The following is a 25,977-nucleotide window of genomic DNA, read 5'->3' on the forward strand; positions in this document are numbered from 1 at the left end:
CGAGCCCGGCCCGGGGCCGCCAACGGCCACAGCAAACTCCTCCTCCTCCTCCTCCCCCTTCTCCAGCCCCCCGGCCCTGCCCCCCGCTTAGCTGGGCCAGCTGGCAGCCTGCCGGACACCTCCCATCCCAACAATCAATCAATCAATCGTATTTATTGAGCGCTTACTGTGTGCAGGGCACTGTACTAAGCGCTTGGGAAGTACAAGTTGGCAACATATAGAGACAGTCCCTACCCAACAGTGGGCTCACAGACCCTCTAGCCACCCTCGTGGCCTTCGCCGACCTGAGCCTGCCTCACTGACCCCGAAGATCCAGGCTCCTCGGGTCTGATCCGAGCCCTGTCATTCATTCATGCGTTCAGTCGGATTTATTGGGCGCGTACGGTGTACAGAGCACTGTATTCAGCGCTTGGGAATGTCCAATTTGGCACCAAATGGAGACAGTCCCTACCCAACATCAGGCTCACAGTGTAGCGGCGGGGAGACAGACAACAAAACGAGTAGACAAGCATCAATAGCATCAATATCAATAAATAGAATTATAGATATATGCACATCGTTAATAAAATAGAATAATATGTACAAATATACATAAGTGCTGTGGCGAGGGAAGGGGGGGCAATGGGGAGAGGAGGAGGAGGAGCAGAGGAAAAGCAGCATGGCTCAGTGGAAAGAGCACGGGCTTTGGAGTCAGAGGTCATGGGTTCAAATCCCGGCTCCGCCACTTGTCAGCTGTGTGACTTTGGGCAAGTCACTTCACTTCTCTGGGCCTCCGTTACCTCATCTGTAAAATGGGGATTAAGACTGTGAGCCCCATGTGGGACAACCTGATTACCTTGTAACCTCCCCGGCGCTTAGAACAGTGCTTTTCACATAGTAAGCGCTTAATAAATGTCATTATTATTATTATTAGAGGAAAAGGGGGGGGGTCTCAGTCTGGGAAGGCCTCCTGGAGGAGGTGAGCTTTCAGTAGGGCTTTGAAGCGGGGAAATGTGCTAGTTTGGCGGATGTGAGGAGGGAGGGCATTCCAGGCCAGACGTAGGACGTGGGCAAAGGGTCAGCGGCGGGACAGGTGAGAACAAGGCCCAGAGAGAAGGTTGGCAATGACAGAGGAGCGGAGTGTGTGGGCTTGGATGGAGAAGGAGAGAAGGGAGGCCCACCCGGGCCTCACACTCTTCATCTCCCCCCTTCACAGGGGAGGGAAACTGAGGCCCAGAGAAGCCAAGCAACTTGCCCAATGTCACACTCACTCCCATTTTCCAGATGAGGTAGCAGGCACAGAGAAATTAAGTGGCTTGCCCAAGGCTGCAGATGTGTGGTAGAGCCAGGATTAGAACTCTTTCTAATTAGAAAGTGAGCATTTCTTGCTCACTTTGAGCCATTCTGACTTCCAGGCTCAAAGTGAGCAAGAAATGATTTCTTAAAAAGATACACATGGAATCAGTCTGACTTTCAACAGTGCCTGCCAATGGACTGGGCCCTTGGGAGCAGCGTGGCTTAGAGGAAAAAACCCAGACTTGGAAATCAGAGGTCGTGGATTCTAATCCCAGCTCTGCTGCTTGTCAGCTGTGTGACTTTGGGCATGCCATTTCATTTCTCTGTGCCTCAGTAACCTCATCTGGAAAATGGGGATGAAGACTGTGAGCCCCACGTGGGGCGACATGATTACCTGGTGTCTACCCCAGCGCTTAGAGCAGTGCTTGGCACATAGTGAGCACTTAACACACACTATTATTATTATGAGAGGCAAAAGTCTCCAACACCGCCTTCAAGGAGCTTACAATCAGACCAGAGAGATAGAGAAAATTTACAGTGAAGATGCAAAAGAATGGAAAGGTGGACAAGCGAATGAGTGCTTAAATGGTAGAGAATCTAAGCCAATATTTACATAAATCCTGAAAAGAGGATCCAGAGGCTATAACCTGGACAGGAGAAAATGAATCCTGGAAGGCCCTCCTGGAGGTGATGAAACTACAGGAGGACTTTGAAGGGGGGGAAAGGAGAAGGGGGAGAGGAGAAGTGGGGAGGGGGCTCCAGACAGGGCAGGACAAGAGACAGGAGTGTGAAAGACAGTGAAAATGTTCACTTGGGAAGATCAAAGAATGCAGATGGAAAAGTAATGGGAGAAGTGGGAAGATGAGTGAGGAGAGACCTGGTTGGCAGTCTTGAAATAAATAATAAAAATTCCAGTTTTTGTTAAGTGCCTCCTATGTGCCATGTACTGTGTGATAAAGATTAGGCTTTAGGCAGTTTCTAGCTTAATAATCAGCACAGTGTTTTCCCTCAGACCCATTCACATCAATTCCACACACTGTCGTTTCCCATCTGCCCACAATCATCTGGGAGGACTTGTAATCGTGCTTCAACATGTCCTCGGAACTCAGCTTCTATTTCCCAGAACACTGATTTCAACCCAAAACAGCTGTTGAGAGGTAACCATTTTGTCGCAAGCTGTGTGCCAGGAAAGAAGGGCCAGGAGGATTCCAGTTTCTAGGCTCCAATCAGCTGAGGCATCCTCAGTACGTGACTCTGAGAACAGAAGTGGGGTGAGCCCAAGGGGTTTCAAAAGGGGGCTTAGGGGCTGTCCCTCTAAAAGAAGGCCTCGCCCAGCTCCTCCTCCTGACATCAATACATCCTGACTGAGCGATGGTAGCCAAACCTCTGAGAATCTAAGTTTCTTAGGTTTAGGACCTCTGGCCACAGTTGGAAGGACTTGATTGGTATGAGATCACCAAAGAGGCCAGAGTATAGGAAGAAACCCTGATGAACTTGGGCCAAGGTCTAAGCATTTTAGCCAACTTGGAATAACATTGTTTGATAACCTATTACTCATTTCTGGGTAGGGAGATTTTGTATTGTGTTTTCCCCAGGTGCTTGATTTAGTGGGCTTTATTTCCCAGAATTTTGCAAACAGTTTGCACCCACCATTGTGCCAAAAGTAAAGTGATGAAGCAGGGTGAGGTTAAGTGACTTGAATAAAGTCACAGAAGAAGTCAATGATCGGAGGTATTGATTGACAGTTTACTATGTGCAGAGCACTGTCCTGAGCTCTTGGGAGAGTACCCAATGTTTAGAACAATGCTTGGCACATAGTAAGTGCTTAACAAATACCATCATTATTATTATTACAACAGAATTAGTTGCCCCATTCCCTGCCCATAATGAGCTTTAAGTCCAACAGACCTAGGGCAGAAATCGGATACCGAGCCAGAAACGATAACCCTATAAAGGAGATGTATTTTCTAATGACTATGCCTAATCTTTGTCTTTTTCAGTCGATTAATGACATTTACTGAGCTCTTACTGGGTGCAGAACACTGTATTGAGTATTTGAAAAAGTACGATACAAAAGAGTTGGCAGATGTGATCCCTAGACTGCGAACCCACTGTTGGGTAGGGACCGTCTCTATACGTTGCCAACTTGTACTTCCCAAATGCTTAGTACAGTGCTCTGCACACAGTAAGTGCTCAATAAATATGATTGAATGAATGAATGAATGAAAGGAATTTACAGTCTAGAAGCCTATAATCTTTCTTTGGTTTTGCTTTTATGGATCAAGTCATCTTCACTCCTATTACTGACGAATTTTTTCTGTTAACTTGCACATAATAATCACTCAAATAAACACAAGCCCTGAAATCAGATTCTCGGACTCCTTGACTCTATCTTCTTGGCATTTTCTTAGAAGAGGAAGTAAACATCACAGTGTTGATACAAGATACTAACAGTTAAACTGTTCCTATCTTGTCAGTTTTAAATATTGATGATTTAAGAATGTCTGGCAAAATTAAACTCACTTTTAACTTCACCTAAATTGTTTCTTCCAAGTATCTGATTCCAGGCATGATGCCAAAATAGTGTTGCTTAACTGGACACTCTAAAAAAAAAAATTGAAAATCAGAGGAAACGTAAGAAGAAAACATACATTTCAGATTACTTTGAAATAACACTGAAAAGTTAATCCTGATCTGTGCATGGAAGGCTTCCCTTCAGTTATATTTTATACATGAGAGCAAGTTATTACTTCCTAGGCTAGAAACACAGGGGCTGGGAATTCTCATTTGAGAGACGGAGGGAGAAAAGAAGAGAAGAAAAGATGGACAAAGACAAAATGAAAGGGGGATGGGGGAATACCACATATCCAGGGAACAAAGACAATCTCTTAAAGGATTTCAATCGATAGTCATTATTGAGCACTTAACTGTGAGCAGAGCAAATGACTAAGGATTTACACCATGCATTTGACCACACTATGCAACACTTCTTTGGACAACCCATCTCAGCGAAGCAAAGATCAGCTCATCAAAGCGGCTGTGAAGTTTCTGGACATGGACACCGTCTGGTAGCACATACCTGAACTGAAATTCTCATAATGGCAGTCGGGGGGTTGGGGGTGGGGTGAGAAAGAGAGAGAAACTGTAAAAACTGACTTTTTTTGGAGTAAATTAAGTGGGTGCGTGTGGGTGATATAGTGCCTGTGAAAAGCAGCTTTTTTTTTTTTTTTTTGAGTAGATTTAGTGTCGAGCCCCAAGGAAATTTGATGTTATCGGCTTATCTACAGAACCAGAATTTCCTGGGCGGCAGCAGCAGCCTTAACTTGTTGCTCCTCACCACCCTTCAGAGTGGCTAACCCTACATGACTTGTATAGTCAGTTGATGTCTTGTGAGTTGTGAAAGCCCTGCAAGACTCCTAGATCAAAGTGGTCACCTTCCGCTATATACATATATAAACATACACACACACATTAAAGTGGGTTTTTGTGTGGTATTAAGCACATACTATGAGCCAGGCACTGTACTAAGCGCTGGGGTAGATACAAGATAATCAGGTTGGACACAGTCCATGTCCCACATGGTGCTCACAGAAGCAACGTGGCTTAGAGGAAAGAGCATGGGCTTGGGAGTCGGAGGTCGTGGGTTCTAATCCCGTCTTTGCCACTTGTCTGCTGTGTGACCTTGGGCAAGCCACTTAACTTCTCTGTGCCTCAATTACCTCATCTATAAAATGGAGACTATGACTGTGAGCCCCACCTGGGACAACCTGCTAATCTTGTATCAACCCCAGCGCTTAGTGCTTATTACGGTGCTTGCACATAGAAAGCACTTAACAGATACCGTAATTAGTATTACTATTATTAAATCCCCATTTTATTCATTCAGTTGTATTTATTGGGAGCTTACTGTGTGCAAAGCACCGTACTAAGCACCTGGGAGAGTACAATACAACACACAGATACATTCCCTGCCCACAATGAGCTCACAGTCTAGCGGGAGACAGATGTTAGTATAAATAAATAAATGGTGTATACATAAGTGCCATGAGGCTGGGAGCGGGGGATGAATGAAGGGAACAAGTCAGGGTGATGCAGAAGGGAGAGGGCGAAGAGGAGAGGAGGGCTTGGTCAGGGAAGGCTTCTTGGAGGAGACGTGCCTTCGATAACACTTTGAAGGCGGGGACAGCAATTGTCCATCTGATATGAGGGAGGGTGTCAAGGCCAGAGGCGGGATGTGGGCGAGGGAAATGAGATTGAGGTATAGTGAGAAGGTTAGCATTAGAGGAGTGAAGAGTGAGGAGTGAAGTGAGCGGGCTGGGTTGTAGGTGAGGTAGGAGGGGGCAAGGTGATTGAGTGCTTTAAAGCCAATAGTGAGTACTTTCTGATGTGGAGGTGGCTGGGCAATCACTGGAGGTTCTTGAGGTGCAGGAAAACATGGTCTGAACATTTTTGTAGGAAAATGATCCAGGCCACAGAATGAAGTATGGACTGAAGTCGGGAGAGAACAGGAGGCAGGGAGGTTCAGCAAGGAGGCTGAAATAATAATCAAGGCAGGATAGGATAAGGGCTTGTATTAGGGTAGCAGCTTGGATGGAGAGGAAGGGGCAGATTTCAGCGATGTGAAGGTAGAACAAAGGATTTAGTGGCGGCTTGAATATGTGGGTTGAATGACAGAGGAGTCATGCATAATGCTGAAGTTATAGGCTTGTGAGGAGAGATGGTGGTGCCGTCTACAGTGATGGGAAAGTGAGCAGGAGGAAGGGTTTGGGTGGGAAGACACGAAGTTCAGTTTTAGCCTTACTAACTTTGAGGTGACAGGAGGACATCCAAGAACAGATTTTACAGATGAGGTAACTGAGGCACAGAAAAGTGAAGTGACTTGCCCAAGGTCACACAACAGACAAGTGGCAGAACTGGGATCAGGTCCTCTGACTCTCAGGCATTTGGTATTTCCACTAGGCCTCACTGCTTCTCCACTATGACCTTTGACTCTCATTTTGTGCTTGGCAGGGCACAAATCCTACTTCATAATTAAGCCATAGTGATCTTTTGCATGTATTTATTACTCTATTTATTTTACTTGTACATATTCTATTTATTTTATTTTGTTAATATGTTTTATTTTGTTCTCTGTCTCCCCCTTCTAGACTGTGAGCCCACTGTTGGGTAGGGACCGTCTCTATGTGTTGCCAACCTGTACTTCCCAAGCGCTTAGTACAGTGCTCTGCACACAGTAAGTGGTCAATAAATACGATTGAATGAATGAATGATTATACTAAAATGAGTATATGTGATCCCTGCTCTTTAAGATGCTAAAATACATTAGGACTAGGATGAAGTAATCAAATATAAAGTTATGTCCCTAAGTATTTCAGTGAATGGACAGGGAAGTACAGAAATGATAAAGCGGCAAATTGGGGGAATATAAAATGGGGAGATTAGAAGTGGATCATGATAAACCAGCCGGGGAAGATGTGGTTTCAGAAGAGATTTGAAGATTGGGGAGAGCTGTTCTGGCCTGTCATGTGTGAAGGGGGACGGAATTCCAGATGGGAGGGAGGGAAGGAAGGTTTGAGCAATAGCTCAGTGTTGGGAGAGAAGAGTGCCTCAGATTCTGATTCAGATTATTTAAAATCCCTGGGCCCCGAGAGACAAGCCTGGGCATGTTAACGTTAATCTAGAGGAAGGGGAGGTTCAACATGTTTAAGGAACAGTACGTTCTTCACATTTCTTTGGCCCCCATCTCTGCTCGCGGTGGGTCCTAAGGAAATGGGCCTTAGTGAGCACAGGGAAATTAAAAGAGCAAGGTTTCAGGGGTTCGCACACTAATTTGAGGATCTGGCCTAAAGGTGACAGGTCTAAAACCTAGGGAATTGATGGACTATCAGACCTATATTTGCAACTTAGATAAGGTAGAAATGTTTTCTGCAGCTACAGTCTGTTCCATTGGAAATAACACTGGGATAATGAGGATCGTATAAGGGATTCAATTGTTTTTTTTCTCCAAGAAGCTGTACCACTTTGACCTCACTTTGTTGGTGTTTACCTCAACTGTTAATGATTGTGTTACTTAGGCTGTGAGTCGCAGAGACAAACAAAACTTCAAAGGCTCCAAACTGATGTATTAGAATAGATCATACCTGATGAATGTTTTACGGTAACAGTAACGGAGTAACGGAGTTTCCAGAGTTACTGCCAGAGTCAAGCTTTGCAGATGATGCCACACTGCTTCTCAGACCCTCTCACCAGTCAGCAAAGGGAGGTTTTTCTCCCTGGTGTTCAGTCCACTGGGCCTTCATTTCAGGAAAGGCTATTCAAAGCATGTTGGTGCCAAGGGAAGCAGTGTAGCCTACTGGCTAGAACACCGGCCTGGGAGTCAAAAGGACCTGGGTTCTAATCCAGGCTCCACCACTTGTCAACTGGGTGACCTTGGGCAAGTCACTTCACTTCTCTGTGAGTCAGTTACCTCATCTATAAAATGGGGATGAAGACTGTGGGCTCCATGTTGGACAGGGGCTGTGGCCAACCCAATTTGCTTGTATCTACCCCAGCGCTTAGTACAATGCCTGGCACATAGTAAATGCTTAAAAAATCCCATTATTATTATGTTCAGAAGGTTTTTTAGCTTCATTACATTTGTAAATCTGAATGCTGATTCATACAAATATTATCTATTTCCCCTAGTGTTGCATAAGCTTTGATTAATTTCTTCAAAGCCTGGGTCAGAAAAACAATTTTCTGGGTCAGAAAAACAACTGACATGAAAAACAATTCAAAGAGAAGGAGGAAAACAGGTCAAATTTATAATTCATTCATGCTTATCTGTCCCACCAGACTGTAAGCTCCTTTTAAAAAAAATGATATTTAAGCCCCTATTAAGTGCCAAGCACTGTACTAAGCATGGGGGGGGGCGGGTTGATACAAAATAATCAGGTAGAACAAAGTCCCTATCCCACACAGGGTATACAGTCTGAATCCTCCTTTTACAGGTGAGTGACTTGCTCAAGTTTACCCAGCAGACGAGTGGCACAGTCAGAATTAGAACCCACATCCTCTGAGTCCCGCTCACTAGACCATGCTGCCCTACTTAAGCGCTCAACAAATACCATCGATTAAGTAAGAGGAGGGATCATGTCTACTATTTCTATCATACTTAACACTAGTACATGCTCTTAGTACAGTGTTCTGCACACTGTAAATGTTCAGTAAATACCATTGTTTAATTGACTGCTGGAGAGAGAGATCCAAAGAGTGAACCACAGAAGAGCCAAAATGCCCACGCACCCCAAACCACTCACCACGATGACGAAGGCAGGGACTGTGGCAGGGAATCCGGGAAGTCGCAGAGGAGGTGAGGTCAAAACCAGTCAGCCGGCAAGGTGGCAGCCCAGAGTGCAGTGAGAAGGCTGTGGCGTGACTCCAACTTCCTGTCACCTGCTGCTGCTGTCACTGCTACTGCTCCCTTCCCCTGGATGAGCAGGAATAGGATAGCCATATCATCGATCAGTCAGTGGTATTCACTGAGTGCTTATGGTGTGCAGAGCACTGTAGAAGCACACAGGGAACCAGTGTGGCCTAGTGGATAAAGCCTGGAGGTTAGAGGGCACCGAGTTCTGATCCTTACTCTGCCACTCATCGGCTGTATTACCTGGGGCATGTTACTTCACTTTTTGGAGCCTCAGTTACCAAAAAGTGGGGTTAAAATGGGGTTTAAGCCTGTGAGCCCCATGGGGGACATGTACCATGTCCAACCTGATCACTCTGTATCTACCCCAGTGCTTAGAACAGTGCCTGGCACATAGTAAGTGCTTAACAAATATCATAAAAAAACTCGGAAAAGGGCAATACAGATTTGGTAGATACGATTCCTGTCCACAAGGAGCTTATAGTCTACAGGGGAGATGGGTATTAAAGCAGCATGGCCTAGTAGCAAGAGCTCAGGCTTGGGAGTCAGAGGGCATGGGTTCTAATCCCCACTCTGCCACTTGTTTGCTGTCTGACCTTGGGCAAGTCACTTCACTTCTCTATGCCTCAGTTACCTCATCTGTAAAATGGGGATTAAGACTGTGAGCCCCACGTGGGACAACCTGACTGCCTTGGATCTACCCCAGTGCTTAGAACAGTGCTTGGCACATAGTAAGCACTTAATAAATACCATAATAATTATTATTATTATATTAAAGTAGATTAAGGATAAGGACAAAATAGTAGAGCATTCACCCGGTTTCACATCCATCATTCTAAGCTTCAGCTGCTCTGTCCCCTATCTGTTATTGAGAGGGTGGTCTAGGTGAAGGGGATGGCAAAGGGGAATCCATTTTTCAAAGGATTAGTGTCATTCACTGAGCCAGTTTACTGTGGGCGGAGCGCTGTACTAGAGTTCAGTTTGTGGAACCAATCCCTGCCCACGAGGAGTTTACAATCTAGTGGAGGGGAGACCAGCAGCAAAATAAGTCATCACAGGTAGGGAAACTTTAGGGATCAGAACATAAGGGCTGGGGGGCGGGGGGGAATGGGGTGTCAAAACGCCTGAGGATGTGCTTGAGAGCACAAGGGTAAGGTATTGTATTTAACGCTCCTAAGCGCTTAGTACAGTGCTCTGCACATGATAGGCACTCAACAAATACGATTGAATGAATGAATAAAGCAGAAGAGAGGGAGAATAGGCTAGGGAGAGGATAGATTTCTAGGCCAACTACCCCTCGGATTTGTCTCTGAAAGCAGGACCTATTTGGGTCCTTCCAGCCATAATTTAGGTGGTGAGCAACCAGCCTACATTTCGGGATTTTCACGCCTAATAATGGGCTTTTAGTCACTTTACAGAGGCATTCAGAATTAAGCTTTAATTTAAAAAAAATTATATGAGAGTAAATGGGATGTTGGTGCGTCATCCACCAGTGCACTTGGGAATCTGTGACCTCTGGGCATTTGATTTGTCCCACCCTCTGCCCCACAGCACTTGTGTACACATCTTAGTACAGTGCTTTGCACATAGTAAGAACTCAATAAATACTATTGATTGATACATTATAAATTATTCATTTACATGAATGTCTGTCTCCCCCACCAGACTATAAGCTCATTGTGGGGAGGGAACATGTCTACCAACTCTGTTGTAATGTACTCTCCCAAGCACTTGGTATAGTGCTCTGCACATGGTAAGCACTTAATAAATACCATTGCTGATGATGAAAGGTCCTAAAATAGGTATATTTGAGGAAAAGCAGTTATCAGTAGACACTCGGTCCTTGCGGATCTGTTTTTCACTTTAATAGTCGTCATCGAAATTGGGAAAACTGGTTAAATTAGATGTGATCAGAGTTTTAATCAGGACTGTCATTTTAATTCCATTTGCAAAACACTAATCATCACTTTTTGCTTTAAACACACGCCTGGGCAATTATCAGGGTTGCATCAATAAACAGGACCTCTCCAGAGACACTAATCAGAATAAAGTGGCACATTCACTAAACAAAGCTGCTTCAAGAAACTCCATGCAGACTGAAGCCTAATTAGTTTCACAAGGTCCCACAAATGCTAAAAAAAATATCCAACTACAGACCGGAAGGTATTACCTGACAAAATACTCTTTTTTGAGGAGGGGAATTTTATGCATTTTATATATGAGAAAATGGAGAAAATTGCACTTAAATGCCGAAGTCAGGCAAAGGAGAAAGAGAGAGACAGAGAGAGAAAGCAAGGGTTTGAATAACGTACAAGCAGTTCGATCCATTCTTTGGGTTAGTGCAGATTTGGGTGTGTTTGCGAAGCTCTAGGAAAAACCCAAGCTTCCTGCCTCCATGTGGGAAGTCACTTACCACAGTGCCAGAATTTCCTGGCATTTTGCAAATGACCCATCTGCCTGAATCAGAAGCCTTACAATCAGTGGCAGGGGGATCACAAGAATGTACTTCATTTGGCCAATGGAGCTTGTGAATATGTTTTCTTTTTAAAATGGTATTTAAGCGCTTACTATGTGGCAGGCACTGTTCTAAGTGCTGGTGTAGGTACAAGCACATCATGTTGGATGCAATCCCTGTCCCACAAGAAATTCACAGTCTTAAGTAGGATAGAGAACAGGTACCGAATCCCCATTTTACTGACGAGGACACCGAGGCACAGACAAGTTAAGTGACTTGTCCAAGTTCATACAGCGGAAAAGCGGCAGAGCCGGGATTAGATTTGTACTGAAAGGTCTTCACGATTAATTCTACAGTCTTTGGGAACCCACATTTATGATTAAGCACAAACTGTGTTCTAGTTCTTCAATGAGATGTGTTTTCATGCCAGCATCTCAAAAAAGGAAAATCAGAACGAGAAATACAGATAATAAAAATTGTCTTCACAGTGCTCAATTGACTGACAAGGTCATTTAAGGTAATTATCAGATTTGTAGGAATTTTCCATATAAATGCTTTCTGCTTTCCTCATTTTAAGTTCATCCAGTTCTCTGCAGTGTCAGATGAACATTCCCTGTTTCTCAAACAACATTCTAGATCATAAGCTGGTTGTGGGCAGGGAACGTAGCTACCATTCTATTGGCGTGTACTTTCCCAAGCACTCTGCACACTGTGAGCACCCAATAAATATCATCAATTGATTGATTGATTCTAAGTCAAAACACATAGGGAAGACACGTTATGGAAGAACTCTATGTAGGGGAAAACTCTCATTTTATGAAACATCAGACAAAAAGATTTATATTTACCTTGATTTCTGTCTACGTGAATCTTCAGAAGCTTCAGTATCATTCTCGCTAGTCTCTCTTGAAAGTGTAGCGGAGTAGAGATGATTTATTAAAATATGTCAAGGAAGACAGTGTAGTGTACTTTTCCCCAAAGAAAACATTAGAAATAGTTTCATTCCTGGGACTGCAGATAATTGTTAAGCAGAACAAAGTAAAACAGTATAGAGTAGCTGGATTCAATTTCCATATAAAAATATATTTTATTAACAACACCAAATAGCTCAGGACACAACACTTAAGATTCTGAGATTCATATTTGTCCTAGGGAATGACTAAAATTATCAATATAAATAAAATATCAAGACCAAAGAGAACAAAAATGACCTTACTTTCCAAAATCCATTATCAGAGATCATAACTCTTTTCAAGTGTAAACTGGAGTATGTGCTTGGAGACAAGGAAAAATAAATACGGATTCATAGTATTGTACATGACTTGGACTTTCTGTCCTGATTCGTTGGTAAATTTTCTGTAGGTTTCTCCACCGTGTGGTTTTGGTTTTCATCTTTACTGTCTTTCCCGGGATCTGCTTGCTCTCCTGTTGTTCTCTCCTCTGGGGTTGGCTCATCGGGTTTTGCTTCACTCATATTTTGCAAATTTTTCTGATTTGCTAGAGACAGTCTCTTAAACAGGGAAATCTGAAATAGACAGTTAACAAGAGCTTCACAAAGATGGTGGCAACATGGAACTCTTAGAAGAGTGACCTTCCTTTAGTTTGATGTCACAGCCCACCCTAACTGCAGGATACAGCTTTTTGAAAACCCAAATAACTTCTCACAATGGAACATTCTCAGGCCTTAATCTTGATTTTTACCACTGGTAACAAAACACCTCATGGTTAACTAATTCTTAAACTCCATCAACAGTGAGATCAGTAGTGGGCAATTACCTTTTCTATAATACAAGTATTATTTCATTTTCTGCTGTGGTATATTGCGAGATTAACTAAAATGAGGCAGACATACTATATTTCCTAGCAAAATTGTCTCTACCGCATAATCCCCCTCTTGCATTTCCCTAGTTTTGAAGGAGGAAATCAAAGATTCTTTTTGAAAGAAGTGATAGCTGCACAGAAAGAGAGGAGTCAGAACAAGTTAACGCCACAGATATAGGTGAAGACGGAGCATCTTTATTGAGGATTGTGAAACTACAGGGGAGGAAAAGAAGTGAGGGAGGGAGGGTTAATTTATTGAGTGCCTACTGCAGGCAAGATCTGGGAAATTGCAATGGAAGTAAGAGACAATCAAGTGCCCTTTTACTTCTCTCTTTCTTCTCTCCTCCTTTCCTCTTTTTTTTTTTAAACTTTGCCTCTTTTTTTCTCCCATTCCTTTTATTGCTGCGTGACTTAGTGGATAGAGCCCAGGCTTCGGGGTCAGAAGGACCTGGGTTCTAATCCTGGTTCCACCGCATGCCTGCTGTGTGACCTGGGGCGAGTCAGCTCTGATTACAGCTTGTGCCAACAAACTTCTCGTTCCAAAAGCCCACCGTACACGAAATTCTGAGATCTGCAGGGCACCAATCACTAATGTAGTTCAGGCTGCCTGGCATTACTTCCATTTGCTGCAGGGAAGATCACTCTCTCCCCACTCCTTTCTCCTCTGAGCCACTTTCAAACCAGAGACTTTTGCGAGCCAGGTTCTCTGCTTCAGCAGGTGCTCAGGAGGGAGAAAGCACAGGTGGGGAGGGAATGGAAGGGGCAGGCATCTTGTCACTCCCATCCCAATTCTGTGCTGCCTTTGGCCGAAACAAGAGGGATCTGTTTTGGTCATTCCCACTTCTCCGCTATGTGTTAACTGCGGCCAAGCTTGGCCTGGGTTGTTCCTCATATCACAACTGAAAATGCACCTAGCTAAAGAACCTGGACCAAACCTGACAGCAGCCAATGGTAGGTGTCGGAGGATCTTCCGAGGAAGAGCAGGAAGCCGACCACACAGAGAACATGGCTGGGTCAAACCAAACCAGCTTGCTGCTGTCTGGGATGAACAGGTCAGGGCTCAGGTATAATAATAATAATAATAACTATGGTATTTGTTAAGTACTCATTATGTGCCAAGCATTGTCCTAAGGGTTGGTGGGGTAGATACAAGATCATCAGTCCCACATGGGGCTAAATAGGAGGGGAGAATAGGTATTGAACCTCCATTCCGTAGATGAGGGAACTAAGGCATAGAGAAGCAAAGAGACTTGCCTAAGGTCGCCCTTCAGGCAAGTCAAGGAGCCGTGATTACAACTCGGGTCCTCTAACTCCCAGGCCTATACTCTTTCCACTAGGCAACGCTGCTTCCCTGGTCACTGGGGTCTCTGGTGGGATCCCCCTTATTTTTCCTGCCCCCTATCTGCTGCAATTGGTGGTGGCGGGAACGGGCTTGAATGGGAGTCTCCTGACTCTCCGGTCTAAAATAAAATATTTAATATGTGGGTAAGTCGGAGGGAGAGTGGAGAGATAAGGGTGGAGAAGGAGGTGTGTTTGGGGTTCCCTGGGAGGGAGAAAATCTCAGAAGAACAGAGGGGGTGGCGGGGAGGGATGGTGAAAGTTAGCTACAGAGCCCTCAACAATTAGCTGAAAGAGCTTGGTTTGTCTGGACCTAACTCTAGAAAACAAGAATAATAATGATGATGATGATAACGATAATTGTGGCATTTGTTAAGCACTTTATATGTGCCAGGTACTAAGTGCTGGGGTAAATACAAGATAATCAGGTGAGACACAATCTCTGTCCCACATAGGACTCCCAATCTCAATCTCCATTGAGATGAGGTAACAGGCCCAGAGAAGTGAAATGACTCACCAAGGTCACACAGCAGAGAAGTGGCAGAAGCCAGGTCCTTCCGACTCCCAGGCCCACACTCTGTCCATTAAGCATGCTGCAGTTACATTTGGGTCTCTGGGAAATCGTGTGCCATGTTACGAAGGCTCACAATGATAGTGTCAAATTTTCGAGGAACATATGAGGTCTGGAGCCTGGGCTGTGTCTGCAATAGGAACGCTGTTCCGTCCCAGATTTGTTTCCGAATGTAGAAAGAAAATCCTCCTGCTGCTAATGAAAACTGTAGGTCCTAACCTGGTCCATCTGTAATGTTTGTCACAATGAGTAATAATTTAGGCAGAGAGTCAAGCCGGAGAGAACACTAGAATGGAGGCCAGAATTTTTTTTATCAGAACACAATTGGGAAGTGAACTGTTTGCACTTTTGCCAACTTAAACATTTTAAAGAATGTAGCTTTATAACTTTCTGCCTAAATTTAACTTTTCACCTACAAATCCTAGGCATTCTACTTTTGAGCCCATCTTTGTGTGATCTTTTCAAAATGCAAAAGGCTGATGATTATTTTCCTTTCGATTTATTGTTTTTTGGGCAGTGGGCTAGAGTGCATGGAACCAGTCCAAAAGGATTGGCGATGGTAATACTGTCACAGGCAAGCTTTGAGAAACCTCTCAAGCAAGCAGGATTTGGGTTTATTTTTTAACCTTAGAAAACAGACCAAGATGTTTACAGTTATTCTCTTTCTTAGACTATCCCACTGTTCCGATAACATCCAGCGGTTGAACGAACACACTATGAAGGCTGGGTAGTTAGTTAGTTAACTGGGTAGTCAACTAGGTAGTTAGTTGAACACCTCCTTTCTGCGGAGTCAGACTATAAAACTGGAAATATACAGTTAGGAGACTGAAAGGGGGCATATGTCTGCTTGATTTATTGATTTTTGACCCCTCTATTCATAAATATTTTTCTGTTTGACTCCCATTGAGAACATAAGCTCCTTTTGGTAGGGTATTATTATTATTTGGTATTTGTTAAGTGCTTACTCTATGCCAGGCACTGTACTAAGAGCTAGGGTGGCTACAAGCAAATCAGTTTGGACACAGGCCCTGTCCCGCATAGGGCTCACAGTCTTCATCCCCATTTTACAGATGAGGGAACTGAGGCACAGAGAAGTGAAATGACTTGCCCAAAACCACCAAACAGATAAGTGGAAGAGCCGAGATAAGAAGTTATGACCTTCTGACTCCTAAGCCCAGGCTCCCTCCACTAGGCCACGCTGTTTTCCTATTTGGTCATTTGGTTATTCTGTATTTTCCTAGGGCCTAGTGCAGTGCATAACATCAAGTGACAGCTCAATGCACTCTACTACTACTACAACAAATACCACTACTACTACTCCTATTAGTTCGTCTTGAAAGATCATATGTCTGGGAGTCAGGGGTCCTAGGCTTTAGACTCAGGTCTGCCATTGGCCTGCTGTGTGACTACAAACAAGTTATTTAACCTCTCTTGTTCTTCAATTTTCTAAACTGCAAAATGGGGATGCAGCTCCCTGTCTCACATGAAAGTTGTGAGGACAAAATGAGATAACTGATTGGGAAAGCAATCTGGAATAATTAGCGTACCGTACAAGTTCGAGGCATCAGTACTATTATATTGCTAATTGAGAAGCAGCATGGCCTAATGGAAAGAGCACAGACCTGGGAGTCAGAAGACCTGGGTTCTAATCCTGACTCCGCCACATGTCTGCCATGTGACCTTGGGCAAGTCACTTCACTTCTTTGAGCCTCAGGTACCTCATCTGGAAATTGGGGACTAAGAGTGGGGGACAGGGACTGTGTCCAACCTGAATAGCTTGAATCTACCCAAACACTTTGAACAGTGCTTGGTACACAGTAAGTACTTAACAAGTACCATAATTATTATAACCACAACTGCATGGCAAGGATCTCACCAACAGCCTCATCTTCAGCAACGACCACTAGGTATAGTTTCTTCAAAACTGAAAATATTTGCATCTCATCGCTACATCACCATGTTGAATCCAGAGGGGCCTTCAACAAAGACCCAACTAAAACAAACTCTGTCAGCCAGCCAAAACTTGAATTCGGCTCAGGTTCTTCCGCCTAAATCTCTAAACTCCAAGGCATCCTTTGGGTTCCTCGTGATGTATTTCCCCACCCCCTTCCCCCGTCCCCAGTGCAGTTCCTTCTCTAAGGGCAATTCATTTCTGTTTCATTCTCGAAATGTAAATAAGTGAGAATTCAATAGGGAGAATCTTGCTTCAAAGGAATGCTCTGAGGTTGTCTCGCTCCGTAACAGAAAAATGAAAACCAAATACCTCAGATTTCCTTCTGCAAATAATGCTGTAGCCAAGGTGGGAGACCCAGAATCTGAACATACACTCTGTGTGGGTAAAAGTCAAAGTGGCCATGACTTTAGCAACAGCTAAATCACAATATATGTTCAGAGGGCTATGCAGATGGTATTTATGGGGAGACCATTTTGAAGTGCATTTGCGCTAAAACCATTTCACAACTGAGCTCACCTCAAAAGGATCAAATATTCATCTTACCGTTTCGTTCGATTCAACCCTTTAGACTGCGAGCTTCCTCTAGACTGTAAGCTCAAAGTGGGCAGGGAACGTGTCTACCAGCTCTTGGACTGTATTCTCCCAAGCAGTTAGCACAGTGCTCTGCACACAGTAAGCGCTCAATAAATGCAACTGATTAACTCTGCTCTCTCACCACATGCTGGTTTCACCTGTCCTAGCCCACTTTTCTTCCCTTGTGTTTCTTTTCCTTCTCCACACCCTTTCTTTGATCTCTTTTATCTTGATCAATCAATGGTATTTATTGAGCACTTACTGGGCAAAGAGCACTTTACTATGCACCTGGGAGACTACCATATGACAGAGTTGATAGATTCCCCACTCATGAGGAACTTACAACCTAGACATTAAAATAAATTATGGATATGGTCATAAATCCCGTGGAGCTGAGGGTGGGGTGATATTAAGCACTTAAAGGTTTCAGATCCAATTACTAGGTGACACAGAAGAGAGAGGGAGGAGAGGAAATGAGGGTTTAGTCAAGGAAGGCCTCTTGGAGGAGATGTGATTTTAATAAGGCTTTGGAAGTGGGAAAAGTTGTCGTGTGTCCTACATGGAAGGGGAGGGAATTCCAGGGGTTGGTGGCGAGATAGATGACATCGAGGTACAGTTAGTAGGATGGTGTTGGAGAAAGGAAGCAAGTGGGCTGGACTGTAGTAGGAAGATAGTAAGGTAAGGTAGGAGGGGAGAGCTGAGTATTTTCTGTCTGATGAGGAGTAGGATGGGCAACCACTGGAGGTTCTTACAGAGTGGGGAGATGTGGGCTGAATCTTTTTTTTAGCAAAATGATCCAGGTAGCAGAGTGAAGGATGGACTGGAGACAGGAGAGTTGGGAAGTGGGGAGATCATTACTCTAATCCAAACTCCAGTGCTAGGCCACACCTTCTTCTCTATTCACATCACTGAAGGGCCTCTGTTTTGTTCTCCACCTGGGCTTTGTGGGTGCCGGGCAGTCTACTCAACAAGACCATTAAACACTTTCTCCCATGAGGCAAATCTTTGCGATTTTCACATCGCAAATAACAAGCACTCACTAAGTCACCGTATGGCTGTTCCCATCACTGTTGACGGCACTACCATCCTTCCCGTCTCACAAGCCCACAACCTTGGTGTCATCCTCGACTCCGCTCTCTCGTTCACCCCTCACATCCAAGCCGTCACCAAAACCTGCCGGTCTCAGCTCCACAACATTGCCAAGATCCGCCCTTTCCTCTCCATCCATACCGCTACCCTGCTCGTTCAATCTCTCATCTTAGCCCGTCTGGATTACTGTATCAGCCTCCTCTCTGATCTCCCATCGTCCTGTCTCTCCCCACTTCAATCCATACTTCATGCCGCTGTCTGGACTGTCTTTGTCCAGAAACGCTCTGGGCATGTTACTCCCCTCCTCAAAAATCTCCAGTGGCTACCAATCAATCTGCGCATCAGGCAGAAATTCCTCACCCTCGGCTTCAAGGCTCTCCTTCACCTCGCCCTCTCCTACCTCACCTCCCTTCTCTCCTTCTACAGCCCAGCCCATATCCTCCGCTCCTCTGCTGCTAATCTCCTCACCGTGCCTCGTTCTCACCTGTACCGCCGTCAACCCCCGGCCCACGTCCTCCCCCTGGCCTGGAATGCCCTCCCTCCACACATCCGCCAAGCTAGCTCTCTTCCTCCCTTCAAAACCCTACTGAGAGCTCACCTCCTCCAGGAGGCCTTCCCAGACTGAGCCCCCTCCTTCATCTCCCCCTCCCCATCCCCCCCACCTTACCTCCTTCCCCTCCCCACAGCACCTGTACGTATGTATATATGTTTGTACATATTTATTACTCTATTTTACTTGTACATATTTATTCTATTTATTTTATTTTGTTAATATGTTTTGTTTTGTTCTCTGTCTCCCCCTTCTAGACTATGAGCCCACTGTTGTGTAGGGACCGTCTCTATATGTTGCCAACTTGTACTTCCCAAGCACTTAGTACAGTGCTCTGCACACAGTAAGCACTCAATAAATACAATTGAATGAATGAATGAATGGCTTCAGAACATGCAGCAACAATATTTGCAGAAATATAGACGCTGGAAAAAAACAGGGACCAATATCATCACCTTTATATTATATTCAGAGACATAGTGAAAGGATCTGACACATCAGTGGATCTTACTCTGGCAAATTCATTCATTTCATTCATTCATTCAATCGTATTTATTGAGCGCTTACTGTGTGCCGCGTACTGTACTAAGCGCTTGGGAAGTACAAGTTGGCGACATGTATAGACGGTCCCTACTCAACAATGGGCTCACAGTCTAGAAGGGGGAGACAGACAACAAAACAAAACATGTGAACAGGTGTCAAGTCATCGGAATAAACAGAATTAAAGCTAAATGCACATCATTAACAAAACAAATATAATAGTAAATATGTACAAGTAAAATAGAGTAATAAATCTGTACAAACATATATACAGGTGCTGTGGGGAGGGGAAGAAGGTAGGGCGGGGGGGATGGGGAAGAGGAGAGGAAAAAAGGGGGCTCACTCTGGGAAGGCCTCTTGGAGGAGGTGAGCTCTCAGTAGGGTTTTGAAGGGAGGAAAAGAGCTAGCTTGGCCGATGTGTGGAGAGAGGGCATTCCAGGCTAGGGGGAGGACGTGGGCTGTGGGTTGACGGTGGGAAAGGCGAGAACAAGGTACATTGAGGAGGTTAGTGGCAGAGGAGCGGAGGGTGCAGGCTGGGCTGTAGAAGGGGAGAAGGGAGGTGAGGTAGGAGGGGGGCCAGGTGATGGAGATGAGAAGCAGTGTGGCCTAATGGATAGAGCACAGACCTAGGAGTCAGAAGGATCCACGTTCTAATCCTGGCTCTGCCACTTGTCTGCTGTGTGACCTTGAGCAAGTCACTTAGCTTCTCTGCGCCTCAGTTCCCACATCTGTAAAATGGTTATTAGGACTCTGAACCCCATGTGGGACAAGAAGTTTGTCCAACCTGATTGCTTGCATCTACCCCAGCACTTAGAACAGTGCTTGACATGGAGTAAGCGCTTAACAAATACCATCATCACCATCACAGTAAGTGCTTAGACACGATAAAAACAATAATAATAGCAACAGTCATAATAATCAATCATTGATTGTGCCTCAGTAGGTCTTTCCAGCCATGTGCAGAGCTAAGACTTCTTTATAAAACCAGATTCACCATCATACAAGGTAAATTTTATAATGGAATGAGACTATGGAAATTTGTTCTGGTTAAGAGTTAAAGCAGCAGAAGCAACACTTCCAGAAAACTTGACCTGTGGTAGCATGGAAAAGCGGTAAGCGGAGCCAGGAAAATTTCTAAAGTGCGTGCCACTGGAGACCCTCCTCCGTTCCTGTGAGAGCTGTTCTTTTGGACGCTGCCACGTTCAATCTGTCCCTAAATCCTTCTGGTTATTCCCCCACGACGTCCTGGATTGGCCCCTTCCTCTCAATCCAGATGGCCGCCACCCTGAACCAGGTGCTCATCATCATATCCTGGCTAGACTCTACCATTCCCCCCATCTGCCACCTATTTTAATGTCTTCCCCCTCCTTGTAGACTATATACCCACTTCCCTGATCTGTAATCTATTTTTAACATCTGCCTCCCCTTGTAGACTATAAACTTATTGTGGGCAGGGACCCTGTCTCTGTTGATTTTCTCAAGCACTTATTCATTCATTCAATCATATTTATTGAGCACTTACTGTGTGCAGAGCACTGTAATAAGCACTTGGTACAATACAACAACAGACATATTCCCTGCCCAATATGAGCACTTAGCACAGAGCTCTGCACACTGTAAATGCACAATAAAAACTATCAATTGATTTGTGGATGGATAGGCTATAGAATTAGCCTCCTCATCAGTCTCCCCATCTCCAACTTCTCCCTCGGTAACCAGCTTATCGTTTTATTAAATAATCGTTCCTTACAGTGTTGTGAGGATTAATGTTGACTCAGTGTTGAGTTTTATAAAGCTAGGCTGACAGAGAAAAGGGATTTTATAACTGAAATAATACAGAAAGAAATCCCCCAATACAAGTAAATGTGAAATTATGTTGTCTCACATTTATACATCTCTTTAGCCTGTGAAAACAGGCAATGAAAATAACTGCATAATCAGGATGATTAAGTAGTGCCATACCCAAGTATTAATCCAGAAGGAATTATTCATTTCATGTACCTTTTTTGTTTTTCCATCTGGTGCTCTTTCATTATTTTCTTGGACTTCTTCAAAAGAATTGCTCTGGATATGATCACTTGTGTTTTCTCCATCTAAAAGTACACATTAAAAAAAATCGTTTTCAATGGGGTGAGGGTTAATATGAGCACAGAAAACTGAACAAAAAAGTCTGAGGATCATAATATTCTTTAGGGACTGGATGAATGGTACTCTCTATTTTTTTTCTTCTTCTTACTATCATTTTATTTGTTAAGCGTTTACTATATGTCAAGCACTGTTCTAAGTACTGAGGTAGACACAAGTTAATCAGGTTAATCCCTGTCCCACATAGGGCTCACATTTGATGAAGTCATTCTCTGCCTCAATTTTTTTTTGTTTGAAATACCAAACTACTGTTTAAGTGAACTAATAATAAAAACAGATATGAAGCTGCTTAAACACCCATCCTCTAGACTGAGCTTGTCATGGGCAGGGAATGTGTCTGCTGTTGTATTGTACTCACCCAAGTGCTTAGTACAGTGCTTTGTACATGGTAAGTGCTAAATAAATTCAATTAATGAATGAATGAAAGGTCTTCTAAGAGCCAAATTGTGGGTTAGGGGAGGGCAGCTTTTAGAACAAGGCAAGGGTCCCTTCCCCAGCCCAAAGCGAGTCATGAGTCTGAAGAGCCCCAACAGTTGGAGATCAGAGAGTCTTGTGACTTGCCCAAGGTCACCCAGCAGAGCTGGGATTAGAACCCAGGTCCTTCTGACTCCCAGGCCTGTGCTCTATCCACTCGGCCATGCTGCTTCCTTCTAGGAGACCTTGACCAAGACCTTCAATCCAGTGCTTAGAATACTGCTTGGCACATAGTAAGCACTTAACAAATGCCATCATGATTATTAAAGTGAGTTACGAGTCTGAAGAGTCCCGACAATTGGAGATCAGAGAGTCTTGTGTCCCAGATTCTAAGATCTCCTAGATAGAAGAAGCATGGCCAGGCCAGGGAGTCAGAAGGACCCAGGTTCTAATTTCAGCTCTAATGGGTGATCTTGGGCAAGTCACCTTTTTTTTTTGTATTTGTTAAGTGCTTACAATGTGTTAAGCACTGTTATAAGCACTGAGGTAGAAACAAGGTAATCAGGTTGTCCCACAGTCTTCATCCCCATTTTACAGTTGAGGTAACGGAGGCACAGAGAAGTTAAGTGACTTGCCCAAACTCACACAGCTGACAAGTGGTGGAGCCGGGATTAGAACCCATGACCTCTGACTCCCAAGCCCATGCTCTTTCCACTAAGTCACTTCACTTCTCTGGTCCTCAGTTCCCTTATCTGAAAAACGGGGATTAAGACTGTGAGCCCCATGTGGGACAAGGGATGGAATCCAACCTGACTAGCTTTGTATCTACCCCACTGTTTAGAACAGTCCAAGAACTTAACAAATACCATCATCATCAAAAATTGAGGGCATTGTGACCAAAGATACTTTGGCTTTAGAATAGTATTTCTTTGAATACATTGTGCGAAAACTCTAATTCAGCTGATAAGAAAGAAATAAATAGCTCGCCTTTTCAAGGTGCATTAATTCTTTTGGCCACCAGGATCTAATTACATTAATAATGCTAATAATAATAGTAATAATAATATCTGTGATATTTGTTAAGCACAGCACTAAGTGATAGGGTTGCTAATTCATTCATTCAGTCGTATTTATTGAGCACTTACTGTGTGCAGAGCACTGTACTAAGTATTTGGAAAGTACAGTTCAGCAGTAAAGAGAGACAATCCCTGCCCACAAAGGGTTTACGGGCTAGAATCAAGATGGACACAATCCCTATCCCATTTAGGGCTCACAGTCTAAATCTGTTTTACAGATGGAACAAGTAGGACACAGAGAAGTTAAGTGACTTGTCCAAGATCACACAGCAGACAAGCACAGCTTAGAGAATCAGTGTGGCTGAGTGGAAAGAGCACAGCTTTGGAGTCCGAGGTCAGGGGTTCAAATCCCGGCTCTGTCAATTGCCAGCTGTGTGACTTCGGGCAAGTCACTTCACTTCTCTGGGCCTGAGTTCCCTCATCTGTAAAATGGAGGTGAAGACTTAGAGCCCCCTGTGGGACAACCTGATCACCTTGTAACCTCCCCAGCACTTAGAACAGTGCTTTGCACACGGTAAGTGCTTAATAAATGCTATTATTATTATTATTAAGCAGCAGAGCCCATGCTCCTTCCATTCATTCATTCAATCGTATTCATTGAGCATTTACTGTGTGCAGAGCACTGTACTAAGCACTTGGTAAGTACAAGTTGGCAACATATAGAGAGGGTCCCTACCCAACAGCGGGCTTCCACTAGGCCACACTGCTTCAAAAGCTGGAATCTACCTCAGTCATTACACTCTTGGGTATTCTGGTAGCAAGAAAGAATGCATCTCCCTCGAAAGAACAATTTCTTCTTTTTTCCTTTAGAGGGTCAGGTCCAAAAATCCATATGTGCGCACGCGCACACACACACACACACCCCTCCCCCCCAATATTAGTTTAAACAATATGCTCTTTTTCAAATTGAGTACCTTTTTGATTTTCATCTTGGCTCACAGTTTCGTCCTAAAAATGAAAAAAAAAAATGATAAGAACCCAATAAGGGACAAAAAGAAATGACTGTAGTTTAAAATTACATTCTTGGGGTTTTTTTTCCAAGTATTTCATTTGCCAAAGGGGCTCAGAGGTTCAGGAACTTAGTAACAAAATGTCTTATTCTGACAATCAAATCCAGACTGACTCCTCAAATTAGGAGGATATTTGATAACAAAACCTCATTATTATTATTATTATCATCAATACTTGTGGTATTTTTAAGCACTCACAATGTGCTAAGCACTATACTAAGCACTGGAGTGGATACAAGATAATCAGGCAGGTGACAATCCCTGTCCCACATGGAGCTCCTAGTTTAGGAGAGAGGGTGAATGGGTATTGAAATCCCCCATTGTACAGATGAAGAAACTGAGGCCCAGAGAAGAGAAGTAACTTGCTCAAGGTCACACAGCAGGCAAGTGGCAGAGCTGGGATTAGAATCCGGATCTCTTGATTCCTAGGTCCTTATTCTTGACCCGTGAATACAAAGATTCATACATGCTTGAGCTGCAAGTACTAAATTCTTCTTCAAGCGCACCTTTCTAAGCTGACTTTGGGATTAGCAAAGCCAGCATCTTTCATTACAGTTTTTCCTGCTCTTCTGCTTTACATAACAGAAGCAGCATGGCCTAGTAGATAGAGCACTCCATTCCATATCCCCTTGAGGGACAGGGCCTGGCTCTGATCTGATTATCCTGTATCTACCCCTGAGCTTCACATTCAGCACTTAGCACAGAGTAAGCACTTAAGATCACACACATCGTCATTATCATTATTATTATTATTTTAGCCAACAAACTGGTGGTGAAAGTGCTGACATCAGCGATGATCCAACTCCACTTGGCCAAGCCTTTCTCACTTGGGGGCCACAGCCCTCCCAGAATTGCCTGTTTTTCCATCCTTCCCTTGTGGGGATCAGGGCATCCACTTCCCTGGCACCCCTGATATGGCAAAGCCTCTCGTTCCCTGCCCAGCCCCCCACCCCCAAGGACCCACCCTCATCAATAACTACACTCCCATTCAAACTCATCTACTCCACTCATCAGAGACAGGGAGGCGAGAGGCGGGGGCCAGGACCGAAGGAGATGGTTGCCCATTCATTCATTCAATCGTATTTATTGAGTGCTTACTGTGTGCAGACCACTGTACTAAGTGCTTGGGAAGCCCATCCACCTCCACATCAAATACTAACTCCTCTCCACCAGCTTTAAAGTACTCAATCACCTTGCCCCCTCCTACCTCACCTTGCTACTCTTATTAAAACCCAGCCTTCACCCTTTGTTCCTCGAATGCCAACCTTCTCACTGTTCCTCGATCTCATCTATCCTGCCCCTGACCACTAGCCCACATTCTGCCTCTGGTCTGGAATGCCCTCCATTCTCATGCCCAACAGAAAACTCCTCTCCCTGCCCAACTGAAGGCCTATCCCCTCCAAAAGGCCTTCCCTCAATAAGCTTCCCTCAATAAGCTTCCCTTTCCTCTTCTCCCACTTCATTCTGCATCATCCTGACTTTCTCCCTTTATTCAGTCTCCCTCTCAACCCCACAGCACTTATGGACATATCTGTCATGTATTTATTTATAATAATGTCTGTCTCGTCCTCTAAACTGTAAGCTCATTGTGGGCAGGGAATGTGGCTGTTATATTGTTGTATTCAGCACTTAAAAAACCGTGCTTTGCACATAGTAAGCGCTTAACAAATACCATCATTATTATTACTCTCCCAACAGTGTAGTACAGTGCTCTGCACACAGTAAATACAACTAACAGAGAGAAGTACCAGCTGTAGACAA

At 44.2% G+C, this 25,977-nt stretch overlaps 1 protein-coding gene across 1 annotated transcript in view; it reads right to left on the minus strand.

Moving 5' to 3' along the window:
- Positions 1-12,235: 12,235 nt before the first annotated feature.
- The window catches only part of RPGR (retinitis pigmentosa GTPase regulator), a 49,763-nt gene continuing 36,021 nt past the window's right edge, over positions 12,236-25,977 (minus strand). The window contains exons 15-17 of the mRNA XM_038760173.1: positions 24,121-24,154; positions 21,573-21,664; positions 12,236-12,660 (exon numbers count right to left, since the gene is read on the minus strand). Coding sequence (XP_038616101.1) covers positions 12,439-12,660; positions 21,573-21,664; positions 24,121-24,154 — 348 coding nt within the window. The 3' untranslated portion in view covers positions 12,236-12,438. The remainder of the gene's footprint in view (positions 12,661-21,572; positions 21,665-24,120; positions 24,155-25,977) is intronic.

The sequence above is a fragment of the Tachyglossus aculeatus genome, chromosome 18 (assembly GCF_015852505.1).
Source record: "Tachyglossus aculeatus isolate mTacAcu1 chromosome 18, mTacAcu1.pri, whole genome shotgun sequence".
NCBI lineage: Eukaryota > Metazoa > Chordata > Mammalia > Monotremata > Tachyglossidae > Tachyglossus > Tachyglossus aculeatus.